The sequence below is a fragment of the Elephantulus edwardii genome, unplaced genomic scaffold (genome assembly GCF_000299155.1).
Source record: "Elephantulus edwardii isolate Elephantulus edwardi_28Jun2011 unplaced genomic scaffold, EleEdw1.0 scaffold00064, whole genome shotgun sequence".
In the NCBI taxonomy this organism is placed as follows: Eukaryota; Metazoa; Chordata; class Mammalia; order Macroscelidea; family Macroscelididae; genus Elephantulus; species Elephantulus edwardii.
This window is the reverse complement of record NW_006399814.1, coordinates 6,675,722-6,696,470: the sequence shown is the minus strand read 5'-3', so window position 1 is coordinate 6,696,470 and position 20,749 is coordinate 6,675,722. Positions and strand designations below refer to the sequence as shown.

General features: G+C 60.4%; 1 protein-coding gene across 1 annotated transcript in view; it reads right to left on the bottom strand.

Annotated features, from left to right (window-relative positions):
• Positions 1–20,749, bottom strand: part of CELSR1 (cadherin, EGF LAG seven-pass G-type receptor 1) — a 178,252-nt gene that overhangs the window by 4,224 nt on the left and 153,279 nt on the right. The window contains exons 17-28 of the mRNA XM_006888122.1: positions 20,525–20,619; positions 19,743–19,952; positions 19,170–19,353; positions 15,585–15,731; positions 14,602–14,797; positions 13,576–13,743; positions 11,258–11,384; positions 8,853–9,053; positions 2,278–2,452; positions 1,631–1,743; positions 1,000–1,079; positions 576–702 (exon numbers count right to left, since the gene is read on the bottom strand). Coding sequence (XP_006888184.1) covers positions 576–702; positions 1,000–1,079; positions 1,631–1,743; positions 2,278–2,452; positions 8,853–9,053; positions 11,258–11,384; positions 13,576–13,743; positions 14,602–14,797; positions 15,585–15,731; positions 19,170–19,353; positions 19,743–19,952; positions 20,525–20,619 — 1,823 coding nt within the window. The remainder of the gene's footprint in view (positions 1–575; positions 703–999; positions 1,080–1,630; positions 1,744–2,277; positions 2,453–8,852; positions 9,054–11,257; positions 11,385–13,575; positions 13,744–14,601; positions 14,798–15,584; positions 15,732–19,169; positions 19,354–19,742; positions 19,953–20,524; positions 20,620–20,749) is intronic.

The following is a 20,749-nucleotide window of genomic DNA, read 5'->3' as shown; positions in this document are numbered from 1 at the left end:
GCTCCCAGGACCCCCTCCCCAGTCTGTGGACCCTCTGCTCCCAGGACCCCTGATGCAGCCCTCTGGCCCTCTGCTCTCAGGACCCCTGATGCAGCCCTCGGGCCCTTGGCTCCCAGGATCCCTGATGCAGCCCTCGGGCCCTCGGCTCCCAGGACCCCTGACGCAGCCCTCTGGCCCTCTGCTCCCAGGACCCCCTCCCCAGTCTGTGGACCCTCTACTCCAAGGACCCCCTGATGCATCCCTCTCACCCTTGGCTGCCAGGACCCCCTCCCCAGCCCTCAGGCCTTCAGCTCCCAAAGGGCCCAGGGTGACTGTGAATGTCTGAGACCCCGTGGAGAAGTTCACACTGCCTGTCCGGGTTCACCATCCCAAATACGGCAAGTTGAGCAAAGGGCTCCTCAGCATGTGGGGGGTGAGGACGGGCACCGGGGGCTGTGGACGGAGCTGGCTGAGTCCCCGAGTGCGTGAGGAGACCGGGGTGGGGAGAGCTCTGTCATTCCCAAGCATCAGCTGTCTGTCCTGGGTAATGAGGACATGGCCCCTGACCCTGGGCTCCCACAGCCCCACACACCCACCTCCAAGCAGCTGAAGACGGCGAAGAGGTAGTGGAAGGCCAGCGAGTCCCGGTTCACGGCCAGCAACCCCAGTAGCCAGGTGGCGCTGATGAGCAACAGCAGCAGGTAGGACGTCCTGAGCAGGGAGCTGGGGGGACAGGTCTGTGTCCTCCTCCCGCCCATCACACAGGACACCCCTTCTCCCCCCTTAACAGGGGGTGACAGGCTACGCCCCTCACAAGGTCACAGGGCCTTCCACCCCCCTCCCATCGCCTTGCCTCAGTCTCCCCATCTGTAACAGTGTCATGCCACACCCCCACAGGGGTCCAGCAGGTCGGGGGGAGGGCTCAGGGGCTGGGGCAGGGAAAGGCGAGCGGCCTTGTCCAGGGGCCCCTGCCACATGTACACAGGGGGTTGTGGGCCTGGTCAGTGGGTGCTGACTTACACGACCCCCTTTCTCTCGTAGTAGTGCTGCTTTCTTTGGCAGGAGACCTTAGCGGACAGCACGAAAATGACTGTATTGATCTGGGGAGAGAAACACGGGTGACCCCTCGTCTTGCTAAGTGGAGGCTTCAGGAGCCCAGCGCTCCCGAGGATCCCCCCCCACCCCCGCACCCAAGGACAGTCCTGGGAGGCCAGGTTCCTGGCCACGCCCCATCAGGCTATCCCCAGGCAGGGTGCCAGCTTGTCAAAGTGCCCAAAGCCCTGAGTCACGGCTCTGCAGATGAGGCAGGGGGCCCATCTGGAGGTGTGGGTGACCATTACAGCTGTCCAGCCTGGGACCGCCACAGCCCTGGTGCCCACAGCCCCGCATGAGGCGCCAATCTGGAGGCATGGGTGACCATTACAGCTGCCCAAACCCGGACAGCCTCAGCCCGGTGCCCACAGCCTCGCATAGGGGCTCATCTGGTGGTGTGGGTGACCATTACAGCTGCCCAGCCCCGGACAGCTACGACCCCAGTGCCCACAGCCCCGTGTGGAGGGCCCATCTGGTGGCGTGGGTGACTATTACACCAGCCCCGGACAGCTACGGCCCCAGTGCCCACAGCCCTGCACGGCCAGCGTTCCCCTCTCACCATCATCACAGCTCCGATGGGCCCCGCAAAGCTCCAGATGAGTGTGTCCCTCAGGGACAGCCAGCAGAAGTCGGGGTTCCCGTAGCCCTGGGGATCCAGGCCCACAGCCAGCCCTGGACACAGCAGGGAGGTGAGAAAATGAATCCCACCATCATCCTCAGATCCCACTGGGGGCTCTGGGCTAAGTCCCTGGGGCATCAAATCACAGCCTGCCCATGTGGGCCCGGGTGGGCTAGTGTGAGGGGCTTGGGAGACCCCCATGGGTCAGCTGCTGAGACCTGAGGATACCAAAGGTACTGGAGGGGCCAGGACACAGAGCTGAGGGTGCGTGGAGGACGCCTGCACATCCCAGCATCATGTGCTCACACACCTGCAGACACACACCCCGCACTGTTCACACCTATACGAGCAGGAGGCAACCCCTGAACTTTGTCTGTTAGGTGCTGGGAACAGAGGCTGAAGGCAGGGCAAGTTCATGGCGCAGATGGGCAAGCAGACAGGAGCCCTCTGTGGGGCTTCAGAGCATGAAAGACACTGACCCCAGGAGGCTGGTTCCCTGGACATGGGTGCTGGTGTCACAAGGACACGGGGACCACAATGAGCAGAGGGGTTAGTGCTGCCTGTCCTCTGAGGGCCACCAGGCTCACCTGTGATGACGGCAGGGACACCCCAGCCCACCACGTAGTAGAAGCGCAGCGGCCCCGAGTCGATGTTGCGGGCCTCGGTCAGCATGCGGTACACATGCAGGCTCTCCACAAAGGTCCAGGCGAAGGTGCTCATGTGGGCGTAGTGCAGGAGGATGGCGATGACCGTGCACACGAACTGCAGCAAAGGGGCAGGCGGTCAGTGGGGCAGGCTGGTCAGAGGGGCAGGCTGGTCAGAGGGGCAGGCGGTCAGCGGGGCAGGTGGTCAGCGGGGCAGGCTGGTCAGAGGGGCAGGCCGGTCAGAGGGGCAGGCAGTCAGCAGGGTAGGCCGGTCAGAGGGGTAGGCGGTCAGTGGGGCAGGCTGGTCAGAGGGGCAGTCAGTCAGTGGGGCGGGCTGGTCAGAGGGGCAGGCTGGTCAGTGGGGCAGTCAGTCAGTGGGGCAGGCTGGTCAGAGGGGCAGGCTGGTCAGTGGGGCAGGCTGGTCAGCGGGGCAGGCGGTCAGCGGGGCAGGCAATCAGCGGAGCAGGCGGTCAGCGGGGCAGGCGATCAGCGGAGCAGGCGGTCAGCGGGGCAGGCGATCAGCGGAGCAGGTGGTCAGCGGGGCAGGCCGGTCAGAGGGGCAGGCAGTCTGCGGGGCAGGCTGGTCAGAGGGGCAGGCAGTCAGCGGGGCAGGCTGGTCAGAGGGGCAGGCAGTCAGCGGGGCAGGCTGGTCAGAGGGGCAGGCGGTCAGTGGGGCAGGCTGGTCAGCGGGGCAAGGTGGTCAGCGGGGCGGGCTGGTCAGAGGGGCAGGCTGGTCAGTGGGACAGGTGGTCAGCGGGGCCCGCTGCAGCTGGACGTGGCCGCAGGGCGGGGCTCGGGAGCCACTGGGAGGGTGGCTTCTGCAGGGGGAGGAGATGCGGGGTCTTCTCCATTGGGTTCAGGGGCACATGGCACTGCCCATCACAAGGTCTCGGCTCCCCTAAGCTTCCCCCTACGTCCCGGCAGTGAAAGAACGCGGCTGTTTTTTCACATGAGCATTTCAATTAAAGCTTGAAAACACTGTGGGGGCGATGCTGCCGGTGGCCAACTGCCCACTCCTGTGCCCACACACCCGGCCTGCCCTCCACCCGCCACGCAGCTGCAGTGAGTTAAGGAGTCTTGGTAGGGCTGTGGGTGAAAGCATTCAATTGCTAACTGAATGGTCGGCATTTCCAAGCTACCAGCCTCTCTGAGAAAGATGAGGCTGCCTCTTCCTGCAGACTCACAGCCCTGGGACCCTCTGCGCGGGCCCCACGCCACCCCCGGGGGCTGCTGGGTGGGGAGCTTGGAGCTGGACCCACTTGATGGGTTGGGCGAGTTGGGCGAGGTTTGACCAGAAGAATGATTCTAAACGCACTTAAGGCGATGGCTGGCTGGAGGGGAGTTACGGGTGGGTGTGGGAAGGGGGCCAGCTGGGAGCTGGACCCGGAGTGGACTGAGAACTGGGTGAGCCACGTGCTCCGGGCTCCTCACCCGGCAGGCTTTCTCGGGTGGGCCATCTGCCTGAGGCCATGGTGCAGGGGACAGACGGACATCCACACACAGGGACCATGGCCCTTCCCTAGCCTGCCCCAGGTCACTGTGCATGATGTCATGTGCCCCTCATGGAATAGAGGCCTTATGAGCCAGACAGGCTGACTGTGACACCTGCATGTGCAGTGAATCTGCTCTGTCCTCACCCCGCCCTCTCCCAGGGCCAGTGACGGCCATGACTCCCGGTACTGTCTGATTGAGGCAGGGGGCACGGCCACCACGAGTGGCTGGCACAGCAGTTCTGGACTGTCACCACATTCAAGCTACCAACGGCCCGGGTGTAGGAACACCTCCCAGACCTACCCTCAGGGGGTCCACCTTCCAGACCTACCCTCAGGGGGTCCACCTCCCAGACCTACCCTCAGGGGGTCCACCTTCCAGACCTGTCCTCAGGGACACCACCTTCCAGACCTGTCCTCAGGGACCCCACTTCCCAGGCCTGCCCTCAAGGGACCCCACTTCCCAGGCCTGCCCTCAGGGACCCCACTTCCCAGGCCTGCCCTCAGGGGACCCCACCTCCCAGGCACCTCTTGAATGATGGAATGTGAATGTCAAGTGTCAAATGTCATGGTGGAGGATGTTGGGCAGAACCTGTGTGAGCAGGTCACTGAGGTGAAGGGAAAAGGACAAGTCAGGACAGATGGTAGACTGGGTCACCCAAGGCCCGAGGGGTCACACCACAGTGTGCCATCTTCCTCTCGCGGGCCACGGACTCCCACCAAGAGCTCCGGTGAGGTCTGTTTGGAGAACTGCTCCTGGCGGTGAGTGGAGGTGAGGGGTGAGGGCAGAGACCAGAGCTCCACACTCAGCCCAGGGAGCAGATGCAACATAGGGAGAGTCAGGTCCACCAGGAGCCCATGACTGTGGCCTCCTCAGGAACTCTGGTGGCGCAGTGCTTGGGGTGTCTGGTTGCTGAAGAGAAGGTCAGTGGTTCGAATCCACCATCCTCTGAGGAGGATGAATGAGCCTCAGAAACCCAATAGAGGGTCATTCTGCATCACAACCAACCTGATGACACGGGTTTTAAGGCTCCGTGAGGGAGGATGGGAGGGAGGGTGGGTGGGCTGGATGACGAAGGAGGAACGGTGAGGATGTCCGGGGCTGAGATTAGACAGGTGGAGGGACAGTGTGGATGGACACACCCTTGTGGGGGGTGTGCACAGAGCGGTAGTGCTGTCACGCGGGCAGGCCCCAGGAGAGGAAGTGGAGTGGACAGACAGGTGGCGTCTCCTGGCTCCCCACTGGACCCCATGCACCTTAAATCCCCCCTTGATCTTTGCAGGCAGGACCTCAGCACGCTCCCTGGTACAGGCAGGACCGTGGCTGGCACACGGCCTAGAGGAGGTTCCACTGACGGGCTTAACGGTGTCTCAGTGCCCAGTGTGGACACATGGGCTTAACAAGCAGGACGAACCTCGCTGCCCTCTGGGCACTCCCCACAACCAGGGTGACTGCCTGGACAGGTACGGGGTGCTCCCACTAGCACAGGCCGGCGAGGTGCACAGTGGAGGACTCTCCACGTCCAGCCTGCACCTCCCACAGCCCCACTCTCCCCGCCCAGTACCCCCAGCAAGCAAAAGGCTTTGTGGCACCCACGACTTATCCCAGAGCGCACAGCGAGGTGTGGTCTGGGGAAGGGACCCTCAGAGGCTGGCTTCCTGCGGAGACTTCTGAGGGGTGAGCAGGGGGGAGAGTGAGGACCTGGGGGTGCACCCCTGGGGCTTGGCACCCCCACCCGGCCTCGCTTCAGCCCACAGCTCACGGGGGGGTGTAGGGACTGGGCAGCAGGGTGCTCTTGGTTCTTCTGGAAAAGACGGGACTGCGGACGCGGGAGGCTGCATGTGCACAGGCGCTAAGTCTTGTTTCTAACACTCACTTCTCCCAACACCGATTTTCCAGGTCTACTTTTCCCGCTGGTTGAGGAAAGAAATCCTCTTGCCTTTTTTCCTCCAAACCAGTGTCGTTTCTGCTGGGGCCACAGAGGGGCCCTGGCCAGCAGGACGGAGGGAGGCAGCTGTGAGACCTCCCCACCACGGGCCCTTGGTGCCCATCACGGCTGTTCCCGTCCTCCGCCACATCCCAGCCAGAGTTTCCGGTCAAGGTGGCCTGTGGACAGCGACACCACAGTGCCCTGCCCCTCGGCTGCCAACAGGAGCTGATTTTACCTTCTGACCACTTGGGCCACTGGGCTTGCACCCGCTCTGCTGGGCTAAACCAGGCCCTGACACCACGTCGCTGAGCCCTCTCCCGTGGAAGTGGAAGGTCCTGTGACCCAGAGCCTAGGTCCAGCCCAGGATAGTGCAGCCGTGTCGAGGCCAACCCGCAATGACCCTGAGGGACAGAACAGAACTGCCCCCGAGGGGGTTCAAGGCTGTGCACTGTAGGGAGGCTGAAGGCCTCGTCCTCCCTCAGACAGGCCAGGCGGGTGGGTGTCCCTTCCTCAAACCGACTGTACTGAGTGTCACGGCTGTCACCGGCCCTGGGAGAGGGCAGGGTGAGGACTGAGCGGAGTCACTGCATGTGTGGGTGTCATGGTCAGCCTGTCTTGCTCATAGGGCCACTATTCCATGAGGGACACACGACATCACAGAGTGACCTGGGGCAGGCTAGGGAAGGGCCATCATCCCTGTGCACGGATGTCCGTCTGCCCATTCCCTGTCTGTGGCCTCCAGCAGATGCCACCACCCCTGTGGCCCCCACAAGCCCTGCTGGGTGAGGAGCCCGGAGCACGTGGTCAGTCCAGCTCCGGCCGGTCCCCTCCCCACACCCACTTGCAGCTCCCCTCCTCAGGCTGTCACCTGAAGCACATCTTGGAAAACAGTCCCGGTGGAACAACACCTACCCCACCCACCCCATCGAGTGGGTTCCAGCTCTGAGCTGCCCCCAGGGTGGACTGGGGCTGGCCCAGAGGGTCTCAGGGCGGTAAGTCTACAGGAACAGACTGCCGGACGGCTCAGCCTTTCTCTCGCAGAGCAGCCACAGAGCATGTCCCTGCCTCAGGCAGCAAACAGAAAGCCAGGACGTGCCAGCAGACGGGCTGTGGAGCCACCAGACCCCTGGTCCTGGGCTCTCGCTGCCACGAGCTAGTGCTGCCCCGGGGCCGCCCCCACCGCGTCCACCCCCGCCTCCCGGGCCCTGTCCCCTTCCCTCGTGCCTCCTCCTCTCTCTGTGCCCCTTCATTCGGTCCTCACACAGGCCCTGCCAGGCCCGCCTCCCCTCTCTGGCCCTGGCCTCCCATTCACAGCCAAACTCGTTTAGCAGGCTGTTGGCTCCCGGGATCTCTATTTCAGCATCTTCCACTTTTCAAACAATCTTTTCTAACACCCTGTGACTGACACACAAAAGCACAACTAATTATACATCTTGGCCCTTCCATCTGAAGAAGAGCGGAGGCCTTCAGCGAAGAATACTGACTACGCCATGAAGAACGAGATCTGCCGTGCGGGAAGCGCAGCCCAAATCTCTTGAGACTTGAGGATGCTGAGTCTTTGTCCCACCAGCTGGGGACACGTGGTCAGCAGGGGTGTGTCCCTGGGGAAGGACATTATGCCAGGAAAAGCAGCGGCTCAGAGAAAGAGAGGAAGACACCCCAAGTAGACTGACAGAGTGGCAGCAGCACAGCGGGCTTGGGCAGAGCAGAGACTGCGTGCACGGGGCAGGGCTGCGGCCTGCTGTCCTGGGGTCCCTGTGGGAGCAGGGCACTGACAGTCTGTCCCATGGACAGCCAAAAGAACGAACAGGCCAGTCTCGGAAAAGTGCAGCCCGAGTGCTCCCTGGAGGCAAGGAATGCAAAGCCTCACCTCCCTAACTTCGGCCATGGTGCTAGGAGAGGCTATTTCTTGGGAAAGGGTATTATGCTGGGAAGGGTGGCGGCTCAGTGATGGACAGGAAGACCCGCATTGGATGGACCCACACAGTGACCACAGCGATGGGCTCAAGGGGGTCAGAGATGGTGAGGACGGCCCGGGAGAGGCCGGGTTCACGTCTGTTCACAGGGTCGCTGTGGGCTGTACTCAACTCAACAGCATCTAACCACCACCACAAGAGCTCTGGTGGCCCAGTGGATAAGGGACGGTGCAGCTAACTCCGAGGCAGGCGGTTTGAATCCCCCAGCTGCTCGCTGAGAGAAAGATGGGCGCTCTCCTCCTGTGCGACTCACTCTGAACACTGTGGGAGGGTCAGCTAGGAGTCAGTTCCGACTTGACGCCACACAACAACAACAACAACAACAAGACCACATATCTCCAGTGACGTGGTCTCCAGGGAGCCGTGCTTCTCGCCCACGGGCAGCACCTCTCTGCCAGTTCGAATCCACTAGCAGCTCTGAGAGAAAGATGGACAGCCTCCTCTTGTGTGACTGACAGCCTCAGAGACCCAAGGAGGTCAGTTAGGAGTCAGTCCTGACCCGAGGCAATGAGCTGAGCCACACACAGGACACTCACACAAAGACACACAGGCCCCTATAAGAACAGTCACACAGACACGTGCGCCCACGTGACAGACACATGGTACACCCACCTGCCACCCCGCCACTCCCATACGGCACAGCACGTGAGCAGATCAAACTCAGGCCCAGGCTCCTCCTGCCCTCTCTGTCCCCCATCCATCACCCCCACACTCTCTCTTCCAACAAAGCCCTCTGTTCGTCAGCATCGTCCACCCCCCAGAGCCCATCTCTCCTGGTCTGGACCATTTCAGAGGCCCGGACATTCCTGGGATGGGAGCTGTGAGGGGTGAGGGGAGAGCCAGGCCCGTCAGGGAGGGGCCTGCTGTGACCACCCCCACCAGTGTCGGGGTCAGGAGCGGGGGGCTCAGTCATACGCTGAGGTTCCCAGTCGCCTGTGGAGGGAGTCAGGCCCCAGAGCCCGGGCTCCCCACAGCGTCTCAGAAGGAGTGACCTCTCCCATCCTTGTTGTAAGTCGGCCTGCTGGGACCCAAGCAGCCAGAATCCCAGGGAGGCCAGGCCCCGCCTAGCCGAAGGGTGGCCAGGACCGGGGAGGACGGTGGGCGGAGGGGCAGCAGCTCACCGGGTTGTCTGTCTGGTTGATGCCGACCCCGAAGACCAGCTGGGAGCAGAAGAGAGCGGCGATGCAGTTCCGGTGGGTGCTGTGCAGGCTGGAGCGCAGTGTCCGGGCCAGGGCCAGCAGCACGAAGGCCACCAGCAGGGCCGCGAGGGACAGGGACAGGGCCGCGTAGGTGACAATCTTCAAGGGCAGGACCTCGCCATGCTGCGGGAGTGAGAGAGGCACGTGACCACGCCAGGCCTGGGAAAGGCTGCAGCACAAGGACAGACCAGCAGGCCGGGCCGGGCCTTCACCAGGCAGGAAACGACGTGACCGTGCCTGGGTTCTCAGGGTGACAAGAGGCAGCACCCACCCCAACAACCAGGCAGCTGCCTGGAGACCTGGACCACCGCTAACCAGGCCATTCTGACTCAGCTGCCCTGCTGGACGGTGACCCTGCAGAGGCGAGGTGCCCAGGCCTGCAGCCCCGGCTGCCCTGCTGGACGGTGACCCTGCAGAGGTGAGGCACACAGCCCTGTAGCCCTGCCCCCGTGCTGGTTGGGGGCTGGCGGGAGCCTCCGACTCTGAGGGTCCGCGGCGCGTGGGGCCTATGACTCCTGCTTGCCCTTTTTTCTCCGGATTTTACTGCCCTCGGCCTTTGGGTGAATGCCTGGCCCCACCAAGCTCCTCAGCTCGAACCCCTGTTCACCCCACTGCAGCACCCCCAGGACAGAGCCCCCAGGCTCCAGAAGGTTCCGCGCTGTCACCGCTGCGGAAGCGGAGCAGCGGGTGGCTTCACACCGCTGACAGTTAGGTTAGTCACTGAATGCTTCACCACTGTGCCACCAGGACTGTTTCTGAACCAAAACTCCCTCCACAGTGTGGGTCTCAACTCCGTGTGACCACGGAGGACAGAGCAGGGCTGTCCACAGGATCTCGGGGTCTCTGAGGTGAAGTCCAAACACAAGCTGACGGACTCATCCTCCTGTGGAGTGGCGCGTGGATTTGACCTCTGACCTGTCAGCACTTTGCCACCGGGGTCCCGCTAACTAAGCTCCTCCTGGCTGGACCCTCCCTCCACAGACGGACTGAGGTGGCTGCCACACCGTGGACTGGATAGGACACACTGGCTAGTGTGAGGATGTGCAAAGTGTGTGGTGCTCTGTCCACAGAGGGGGTGACTGAGAGTCACAGCTGACCTGGGGGCACCCAGCAATGGCCAGTCCAGATGCCACAGGGGTAACCAGCAACGGCCAGTCCAGCCAGACTGGGAACACCCAAACGGACATTCCAGCTGACCTGAGGGCACCCAGCAATGGCCAGTCCAGGCCCTGGCTCCCTGCATGCAGATGGCCCTGCCCACAGGCACACTACCTGGTGGGGAGACCAAGGACTCACACCTTGTCAGGGCCACCCCCCTTCATGACCCTGGTCAGCCTCATCTCACTCTTAACAACGTGCAAGAAACCGGGACCACTTCAAACCAGAGCGGACACGTGGGGGACAAAGGCAGGGCCTGCGCCACGTCCCCGTCCTGAAAGCGATGTGGTGGCAGAGAGGTCACACAGGCCTCTGCTCTGGGCTCCACACACACCAGCCCTGCTGACCTCCTAGGGGGCTTGGCCAGCCTGCCCCATCACAGTGCCTTCCAGGTCCCCAAACAGCTCAATTTCCAGCCACTTGAAATGCCAGCCGTCACACACCAGCACCTGAGCTGGGGACCAGGACTCTTTGTCTTCAGACCCAGTGTCAGCGGTAGCCGGAGGGAGGCACCCCCTTTGTACACATCAGTTCCCCGCTTCACTCTCAGACAGCTCCATGCAGCAGGGAGAAACCCACCCCCATGGAATGCACATTTGAGGGGTGTCTCTAGCTAAGCTTTCTTCTGTTTTTCATTCACAGCCTGGGCTCCATGACAGCCTCTGAAAGGGGCTAATGGAAATCCTATAAACTACAGTCAACAGATCCTGGACAGGGGAGTCCACCAGCGTAAGGTCGTGGGAAGTGCCCGAGCCACTGGTAGGGCTGGTGGGTCCCGGCCTTGAGGGGCGGGGCTGGTGAGGGGTGGCCTTGGGAGCAGGGCTAGTGGAGGGCAGCCCTGGGAGTCAGGGCTGATGGAGGGGGGCGGCCCTGGGGAGCAGGGCTGGTGGAGGGCGGCCTTGCGGGTCAGGGTTGGTGTGGGTGGCCTTGGGGGGCAGGACTGGTGAGGAAGTGGTCTTGGGGGGCAGGGCTAGTGGGGGAGCGGCCTTGGGGTTCAGGGCTGGTGGAGGGTGGCCTTGGGGGTCAGGGATGGAGGGCAGCCTTTGGGGGCAGGGCTGGTGGGGGTTGGTCTTGGTGGGGTCAGGGAAGGAGGATGGCCTTGGGGGACAGGGTTGGTGGGGGGCGGCCTTGGGGGTAGTAGGATCTGGGAAGTCCATCTCCATGCCCACCTCGCGCCTTGACACGTCCATCAGCACCGCAGAGCTGCTCAGGTGGCTGCACCGGCAGGTGACATGCGTTCGGTTCCGGGCCAGGAGCTCACAGCCCTTGCCCGACCAGCCTCCAGTCCCACCGACACTGCGGAAGAGGGAAGAAGGTGGTGACTGCTGTCCACGAGAGGCCGAGGTGCCACTATCCTGTCCGCTGGCCTTGGTGGATGGTGTGGCAGTGACCGCTCCCACAGACACTCTGAAGACACAGGACTAGCCTTCACCTGTGTCCCTGTGACATCATCTACCTGAAGACAAACGCTTTGCCACCTTTGGGAGGACAATGGCCGCACTGACCGCCACGCCCGTGTGAGCAGACTCCTGTCCCCTCTCGGAGGCAAGGTGTCCATCATAATTAGGGCCGCCTGGAGCAGAGCCTCCCGTGCCATCAGCACCCACCCCCGGCCCCTTGTGCAAGAGTCACGAGCCCCCTGTTGAGTCAGCCATGAAGCCTCCTCCTGAGCGGAAATCCTCCCCCTGCATTCACACCTCGTCTCTGGCTGTGCGCGTTTTATGGGAAGTCTGGCTCTATTATTTCCAGGTTTCACTGATGGGAAGCCCCAGATAATGAGCTGGGACCAGGTGTGCCTCGGGCACCTGGGGGGGGGCCCTGCCCTCCCGCACTCTGGGAAAGTCACGGCTGCCTGTGATCCTCAGTTTACTCATCTGTGAAATGGGCTGTGAGATCACCACCGTTTGATGAGGGCTGTGAGGTCTGCGGCCAGCGGGCACGGTACCAAGGGACAGTAGGTCGTTGGCGCCGCGGCTAATTGCCAGGAGCTCAGAGAGCCGTTTGCAGGGAAGGGCCGCCTCCATCTCCTTCCAGACCCACACGCCCGCCCGCACGCCCGCCGGCAGCTCGTTAAGGAGACAGATGACAGCGTGATGCCAGCTGCTGCCAGGCTGAGCCTGCGGGCCGCCCTGCTGCTCCCGGCGAGCCCCTTCTCACGGAGCGTCTGTATTCTGGCATCGGGGAGGGGGGAGTGCAGATGGGTGAGGGACGCTCAGGGTCACTCCCCGAATTCCGAGGGGTGGCACCCCTTTTCTGACCAGACTACTGGCTGGAGAGAGCCTCACAGCAATGTTTTCCTGCTCAGGACCCCTCAGCCTCCCCTCTAAACAGCACAGCCAAGAAGCAAGACCTCCGCTGATTAGAGGAAATACAAACCGGGAGAGCGGGGGCCCAGCCGGGACACAAACCCACTAACCCAGCCCCTTAATGGAGTGAAACCAAGTGGACACAGCGTTGAGTCGGCAGGCAGTGACTCACGTGCCCCTGCCCTGGATAAAACCATCCCTTCCACTTCTGCTAACAGGTAGGGTCTTCTTCTAGAACATTCTGGCTGGCTGGGTGGACACTCAGATGCTGGCGGGTTCACTATTGTGCGCCATTGTATGCCCTGACCTTTGGCCACATTGCCTCTGGGCGTGGCATCTGAAGCAGGTGGAATCTGAGCAGGGCATGGTCTCTCAGGACTGGCGGAGTCCCAACTACCCCTCCTGAGATCAGGGGTGCTGCATCTGACGAGAGGACCCCACATGTCTGACACACGCTGTTGCCAGGGGCAGGCGCCCGGTCAGCATCTGAGGCGGCCTCCTGTGCGTTTGCTGGACACAAGCCACTGCCCTGTGTGGTGGCAGACGGGGCACCTGCACTGGCCACTGGCTCACAGGAGCCCTGCAGGTGAGCACTGTTCGTGCGTGTGTCCCGAGGTACCTGCATGTGCCTGTCTGTGTGTGTAGGATGGACAGATCTCTGTGTGTGTATACCTCTGTGTGAGCGTCCATGTCCCTGTGTGCACGTGCGCGGGCAGGCATGTGTGCATGTGTTGTCTCTGTGTGCTATGGTTGCCCACAAGTCTGAATATATGCAGACCAAGTATATGAATTCATGCACACGTGCACACGTGTGGGCATGTGCGTGTGTTTATGTATGTTTATGTATGACACTCTGTGTGTTAAGGCATGTGTGTGTCAGGGTGCGTGTACACACGTGAGCACACTTGTGTGTGGACATGTCTGTGTGTACGTACTTCTGTGCACCTATCTCTGGATGCATGTATGTGAGTGTACACCTGTGTGCATATATATACACGTCCGTGTGGCTGGGGCAACTCTGGTGTCCCTGGTGATGAGCCTCTTGCCCCAGGGAGAGCTGGAAAGTGGAGCAAGATGCCAGGAAGAAGGTCCCCAGGATTCTGGAGCCTGCATGCCCAGCTAGGGCACTCCGGCCCCAGAAGGCCTCCCGCTGACCCTGCAGGTGTCCAGCTCACACTCACGGGGTCGAGTGGTTCCAGAAGACACAAGCAGGCTTGGTGCGCTCCTCAGTCTCCAGGAGGGTGAACTCCAGCAGGACGGGCCTGTCCAGGTGGCCCGGCAGCGGGGTGCCCTCGCTGTACACCACCGCGCTCACCACCGCAGTGTTGATGACTGGCCGGCTGGGCAGCCTGCGAGGGAACAGGACAGAGTGTTTGCTTCTGTGTGTGCATAAAGGATCAGGAGGGCCTTCTACACCTGACCTTGACCGCAGCCTGTCAGGGGGCGGGGGGCTGTTTGCTCCTGACCTTGACCACAGCCTGTCAGGGGGTGGTGGCCTGTTGACACCTGTCAGGGACCAGGAGCCATCTCTACCTCGCCCTGACCACAGCCTGGGGTGGGGAGGGTGTCAGCACCTCACCCTGACCACAACCTGTCACAGGGTGGGGGGAGGCCATCTGCTCCTGACCCTGACCACAGCCTGGGGGGGGGGGGTTGGGGGCATACTTCACGCCAGTGTGAGGGTCACCACTAAGGGGGGGGGGACGGGGGGCTATTGGCATCTCACCCTGACCACAGCCTGTCTCAGGATGGTGACCTGCTGCACCTGGCCCTGAACGCAACCTGTCATGGGGTGGGGGGCTGTCTGCTCCTGACCCTGACCACAGCCTGTGAGGGCAGGGTTGGGGGCATACTTCACGCCAGTGTGAGGGTCACCACTAAGGAGGGTGGGAGGGAGGCACCTCTGATCAGCTTGGACTTTGGAAATTTAGAAACCTAAGTCTTTCCTGCGAGCAGACCCCGATCTCCACCATCTTTGCTGGTAGTACCCTGAGTGTGGGTCTGCGTGAAGTGGACCGCTGCCCAGACCTCCCCAGGCACTGGGGTCTTCCTGACCTCTGGAGTGTGCCAGGAGCTGGGCCCTGTGGGTAGGAGATGAGAAGGGGGCCAGGGCAAGAAGGCAATGGCTGAGCAGGACCAAAGTGGACAGGGCTTGTTTCCTTGGGCGGGGGCCGTGACTGACCGTCGGGGGCCCACGCCCCTCTTACCGGAGGCTGCGGCGGTCAGGGTCATAGCGCTCGGGAAGCAGCTGCCCCATGGTCCGGTAGATGATGACCAGGGCAACAGCGAACTGGCTGGACTCCTCGGGGTGTCTCCTCTGGCGCTTGGCCTCTCTCTCCATGCTGGGCCCCGGGTGTGGGGGCTCAGGGACAGCCTTCCTGGTGGGTGGCCTGGCGGTGGGACCTTCTGGAAGCAAGGCAGGGGATGAGGTCTTGGGCACTCCTCCAGGCTGCAGCACTCAGCGAGTGGCACAGGAGTTGACCTCCAAATGACACAGGGGCACGTGTGACCCCACGTCTAAGTGAAGCCCACCCTGCAGCATCCTGCTTAAGCCTGAGAAGTGACAGACCCAGGCTGACGCAGCAGAGAGCTAGGGACAGGGCACAGGACGCTGCTCGGGGGTCCAGGAGAGTGGCCCCTGCTTGTCCCATGTTCTGCGGAAGTCACCCTACACCCCAGGATCCCAAACCTGCCGTCCGGGGGTCGATTCTGACTCCGAACAACGGCATGGTACTAGCAGCGCTGGGCTCCAAAAGCCTTTCAATGCTGGCCTTGGGAAAAGATGGGCATCCCGGCTCAGAGACCGGGCACCCGGCTTGGACACCAGGCCCTGAGCTTGGACACTGGGCAGCCCTGTTTGGATACTGGGCCCCTGACGCAGACACTGTGTCCCCCAGCTTGGACACGGAGCTCCTAGATTGAACACCAGACCCCTAGCTTGGACACTGTCCTCACCCCCAGCTCAGACACTGGGCATCAGTTTGGACACCGGGCCCCAAGCTTAGACACTATACTCCTCAGCTCGGACACTGAGCACCGTGCCCTTAGCTTGGACACTGGGCACCCCACTTGGACACTGGGCCCCTAGCTCGGACACTGTGTCCCTCAGTTTGGACACCGGACACAGGTGGCCGAGGTGGAGCACTGTGCCCCAGCCATGACCCAGAGGGCAGCCCAGCTGCAGTTTTACCTCTCTTCCTCTCGGGCGGTTTGAAGAAGTCCGGGGGGAAGAAGACCGAGGATGCCAGCTCTCGGGGGTAGTCTTCCTGCACGTGCTCGAACCGCGGCACCCGGGCGCCCGTGAAGTTGGACTTGTTGAAGACGTCCAGGGCCAGGACTGTGGGGACAGTTTAACTCAGTCACACTCTACCCTCTTCCCGCTCAGGAATGTTCTAGAAACATTGCCGCTTTCATGTCGGCCGGGGCACAGTCACTGATGGACCTCGGCATGAGCTGCAGCGACATTTCTGCTCTCCACGCTCAGGGGGATGAGGGAGAAAATGTGGGGACTGGGAGCCCCTGGGCTGGAGTCTGTGACGGGTGAGGAGTGAGAGAGGTTGGCTGGGCTGAGGCGTTGTGGGATCACATGCTACAGGTATGTGCAGTGCCGCATACAGCATGTGATACAGGCGGGCCCATGGTACACGTATGATCTTACACATAGAAGGACTGTGTGACATGAGTTACCTATGTTACCTATGACTGTGGCATCATCACACCTGAGCACGGTGTCACAGGTGTGCAGGGCAGTACGCGTGTATAGGGGGGTTTTCCCTTAATTTTTTTATTGTGATTTTAATGAAAGTTTACAGAAAACTTGGATTTTATTCTTTCATTGTTGGACATTTTCTTTTTTTTTTTATAGTAATAATCCTTTATTGGAAAGAACAGTAGGTACCTCTTTTTTTTAAAAAAAAAAATCAACAACCATCTACTATACACTGGACATTTCCCAGACATTCTTTCCTTTTTTTTTCCTTTTTTTTCTATATTTTATTAATTTTCATAAACATTTACAGAGATTTTGGGTTTCCATTCATTCCTTGTTGCACTATTCTCTCTATCCTCCTCCCAGTTTGTTCTTGTCCAAATGCCACAGTGCTTGTCAAAGCCAGTTCTGATTAATCTTCTTTGTCAGTGTGTCCTTTGCCATTCCCTATCACTCCTCCCTGAGAGAGACTTCACCCTGAGTCATAAGGAAAAGGGGATGGCGTATTCTCTTAGCTACTTCCTGCTGAAAAGGGACGCTGTGGGTTTCAGGGTGAAGATCTTCTCTCACTACTCTAGAGGGCCCCTTTGACAGTAGGAAACACATAGACTATTATGGAGATTGATTTTGGAATTTAGATGCACTCTTATTGATTGTGCTTGGCTGTACATGTTCATATCCTTGAAGATGTATCATGGGGGTGTTGCAACCTAGAAGGCACAAATTTGACTAATTGTTGGACATTTTCGCTAAACTCCCCCAGTTAACTTCCCCACCTGTTATTTTAAAATTTTACAAATTTACCTACAAAGTTTGTCTCCATTGCTTTCACACCAAATCCCCTCCACCTCTCCAACCCATCAAACTCTGTGACCCCATGATTACCTCCTCACCCATACCCATTCTTATATTCCCCACCCCTTAGAGAAATAATTTTTTAATAAAGAAAAGAAAAATGATGCTACATTCACACAATGGAATACTATGCAGCATGCAGGAGCAATGATTTTATAAATCACTACCTAACTTTGGAGGGACTAGAGAGCATTATGCTGAGTGAACCAACTCAGTCCCGTGAGGACAAATACTGTTTAAGACCATTATTGTAGAAATAGAAAACTAGTAAAACCTGTGTATAGTTTTACACACATGCATAGTGTCACACATGTGTGCAATATTGCATGTGAGCATGGTGCTACATGGCCACAAGGGTCTGTCACATGTCTGCATGTTACGACATGTATGTTTTAACTCATGTGTTCATGGTACCCCTGGACCACGGTATTACACAGGATTACAATGTTACATGTGTGCATGTTACAACATGTATACTTTAACCCATGTGTTCATGGTACCCATGGACCACAGTATTACACAGGATTACAATGTTACATGTGTGCATGCTCTAACATGTATGCTTTAACCCATGTGTTCACAGTACCCCTGGACCATGGTATTACACAGGATTATTATATTATGTTGTGTACACGGTCCTCCATGTATGTGGTATCACACATGTGTGTGATGTCCCAAACGCACTGTATTACACGTGGTGATGGAGCGACATGAGCGCATGGTGCTAGATGTGGACACTCTGACACACGTGCGTGGTATTACATATGCTGGGCTTCAAACACTTGTGCAAAGTGCCATGTGCATGAATGGTGTGACAACACACTGCACAAGGTGTGGCCCCAGGCATTCGATACACAAGTGTGGCCCAGCCCTGTAGCTTGACCTGGGGCAGCTAACATCCCCTTAGATGGCAGGGATGGGTAGCAATGACACTCCGATAGGCACATGGGACAGCCCCCCCCTCCCAAGTCCTGGACACAACCCTGGGCAAGGGCAAGGGGCTCTAGAGCTGGCTTGTGCCCAGCAGGGCATGGCCAGTCAGACCCTGGATGTCCACAGCTCCCTGTCTGTCTTCTGGGCAGGAGGAGGCAATGTCCCTCCCAACATTCTCCTGAAGGCTGTTGTTTGGAGGGGTGCTAACCTGAGCCCTTCCATGATAAAGAGGTGGGGAGTCCACTGGGGACTCAACAGGCTAGTCCTTCTGAAGGACAGTCCTCTGTGTGACTGTCCCCTCACAAGGGGCTACCCTGGGACAGCGTCAGCTGTGTGACACTGGTTTTCCCACGGAGAAGGGCTGTCACTTGCTCCCCCCGCCCCGTGAACCAGCGTGCCCTGTGCTGTGTCTGCTCAGGCAGATGTCCCACCCACATCCAGACCATGCTCCCCTCACCTCTGGGTCCCCAGGAAGGAGTGTCTCCTGCCTGATTCCCCAGCACCCCACTATGGATGTGCCCTTAGGAGGGCGTGTCCTCCCATGAGGTCACAGCTCTGGAGACACTATTCCAAGCAAGCAGCCAAGCTGAGGGTACATCATCCCCCAGCCCCTGGGACAAGCAACCTTTGAGGTTGTGGGTCAACTGAGATCAGTGTGCAAGGACTCCCAGTCCACCCTCACACAAGCTGGGAGATGAAGGAAACCCAGGAAGACCTGCCACACTGCCTGCCCCCGACTTGTGCTGGAGTACTGACAGGAACGCTCTCTCCCACACCCCCTTACCCATGCTGGGGAGCTAGTGAGGATGCCCTTCCCATACTCTGCACTCCCTACTCATGTTGGGGTGCCACTAAGAATTCCTTCCCTTTGCTGCACCCCTTTACTCACACTGGAGGTGAGGATGAGAATCCTCTCCCCCTCCCCGCACCCCCTTACTCATGCTGGGGTGTCTTCTTCCATCATCTTCCTCATGTTGGTGTGATGATAACTCTTCCCCCCCCTTCCCACACCCCTTTACTCATGTTGGAGGTGCTGATGAGAATCCCTCCCCCCCTTCGCAACCCCTTACTCACATTAGGGTCCTTGTACCCCATTATTCATGTTGGGGTGCCAATGAGAATACCTCTCCCTCCTTAGACCCCCTTACTAATCATGTTAGGGTCCTTGCACCCCCTGACTCATGCTGGGGTGCCTGTGAGAATCCTTTGCCCTTCTCCATCCTTGTACTCATGTTTGGGTGCCTGTGCAAGCCCCTCCCCCTCCCCTGGCCTCCTTACTCATGTTGGGGGTGACGAGCACAAAGGGGCGCAGGTACGTCCCCCTGGAGTTGCGGGCCACGGTGCTGAGGTAGGCCTCAAAGCGCTGCAGCAGGTGAACCGAGCCGCCCTCGCTCCTCTGGATGTGTTCCCAGGACGGCCTGGTGGCCGGGCCCAGAAGGGCACTGCCCGCAGCCACCATGTCCTGTGGGGCAGACAGACAGAGGGACGGACTCAGCCCTGGAGAGCCCTGGGCCTGTGGCCACGTGTCTGACAGTCACGGCCCAGCTGCCGGAGCTCATATCTACACAGACCTGCCTACAGGACGGAGAAAGCCCGAGCCTGTCAGAGCAAGTCACCAGGACGTCGCCAGGGAGTGTCCCGGCCTCCCAGAGTCCAGCAAGGGCTGCACCGGGGCAGGCCAGCTTCCCACGGGGCCCCTGAGCCTCTCCTGTTATAGAAACCAAAGCGGAGAGCAAACGCGTCCACCCAGACCCTCAGCCTGGACGCTGCCTGGGGCGGGTCCTGCTCAGCCCGGGGGTCCCGTGGCCGTGTGGGGTGGGGTGTGGTGCTTGCTGCCCTGCCCCAGCCCACCTCGTGGAAGCCGGCGTCCCGCGTGGCCGCCAGATCGAAGCCGCGCTGGCTGCTCTCATGCCGCAGGACACGGGCCAGCAGCTGGTAGGCGGTGCGGATGTCGCTGCCGAACATGGTGTCCACGTGCCGCGTGGCATTGTGCAGGGCCTTGGCCAGCCGCACGGAGCTGTCCCCGTCCAGCCGCGTCTCGTTCCGGCTCAGCTTCTCATTCTGGAGAGCGGGGCAGATGGGGACTCAGGGCTGGCTGGCTGGCTGCTGGCCAGAGACCCCCAACTACGAGATAGTCCTGGATGCTGCCCAGCCGCAGCCCACAGTGAAGCTCGGTGGGGGACACTCGTGGTCTGTGACCGGCTCGTCACTCACGAGCCTCCACCCACCCGCTGCAGAAGGCCTGGTGGTCGGAACCCACGGAGCAGGCCGGTGGTCACCTGGGCCACCATGAGCCAATACAGACTTGGCAACACAGGCCTGGGCTTTCAGTGGGAAAGAAACACTAGACGGGGGTGGGGTGGGGGACGGGAGGACAGTGGGCTGAGAAACAGGTGTGACCCAAGTACAAACCGCCAGGCCTGGGGCCTTGGCCTTTACTGGGCACCAATACCAGAGCTGGTCCTGGAGAGATGCTTGGCTGGGGGTCCTGAATAGATGGTGAGAGTGGGCTTCTCCCACATGGGATGAGCCCCCACCCGACTTGACCTGTCCAGCAGGGAGGCACCCGGCAAGTGCCTGCCTCCCCCTGCCCCCATCTGACAGGGCCCCCATGTGGTCTCTTGGCCACTGACCATGACTCTGAGGTCCAGGAAGGCGGACGATGTACAGTTGAAGAGCTCTGGTGGCAGCCAGCCCTTCTCCCCGCTGCAGTGGCGAACGGCGTTCCCTAGACAGCAGGGGACGGTGAGGGAACCCATGGGCGTGGGGGGCCACAAACAGGGAGAGACCCACACACAGAGAGGGGAATCCATCGATGGAGGGGGACCCGCATACAGGGAGGGACACACGGACACACA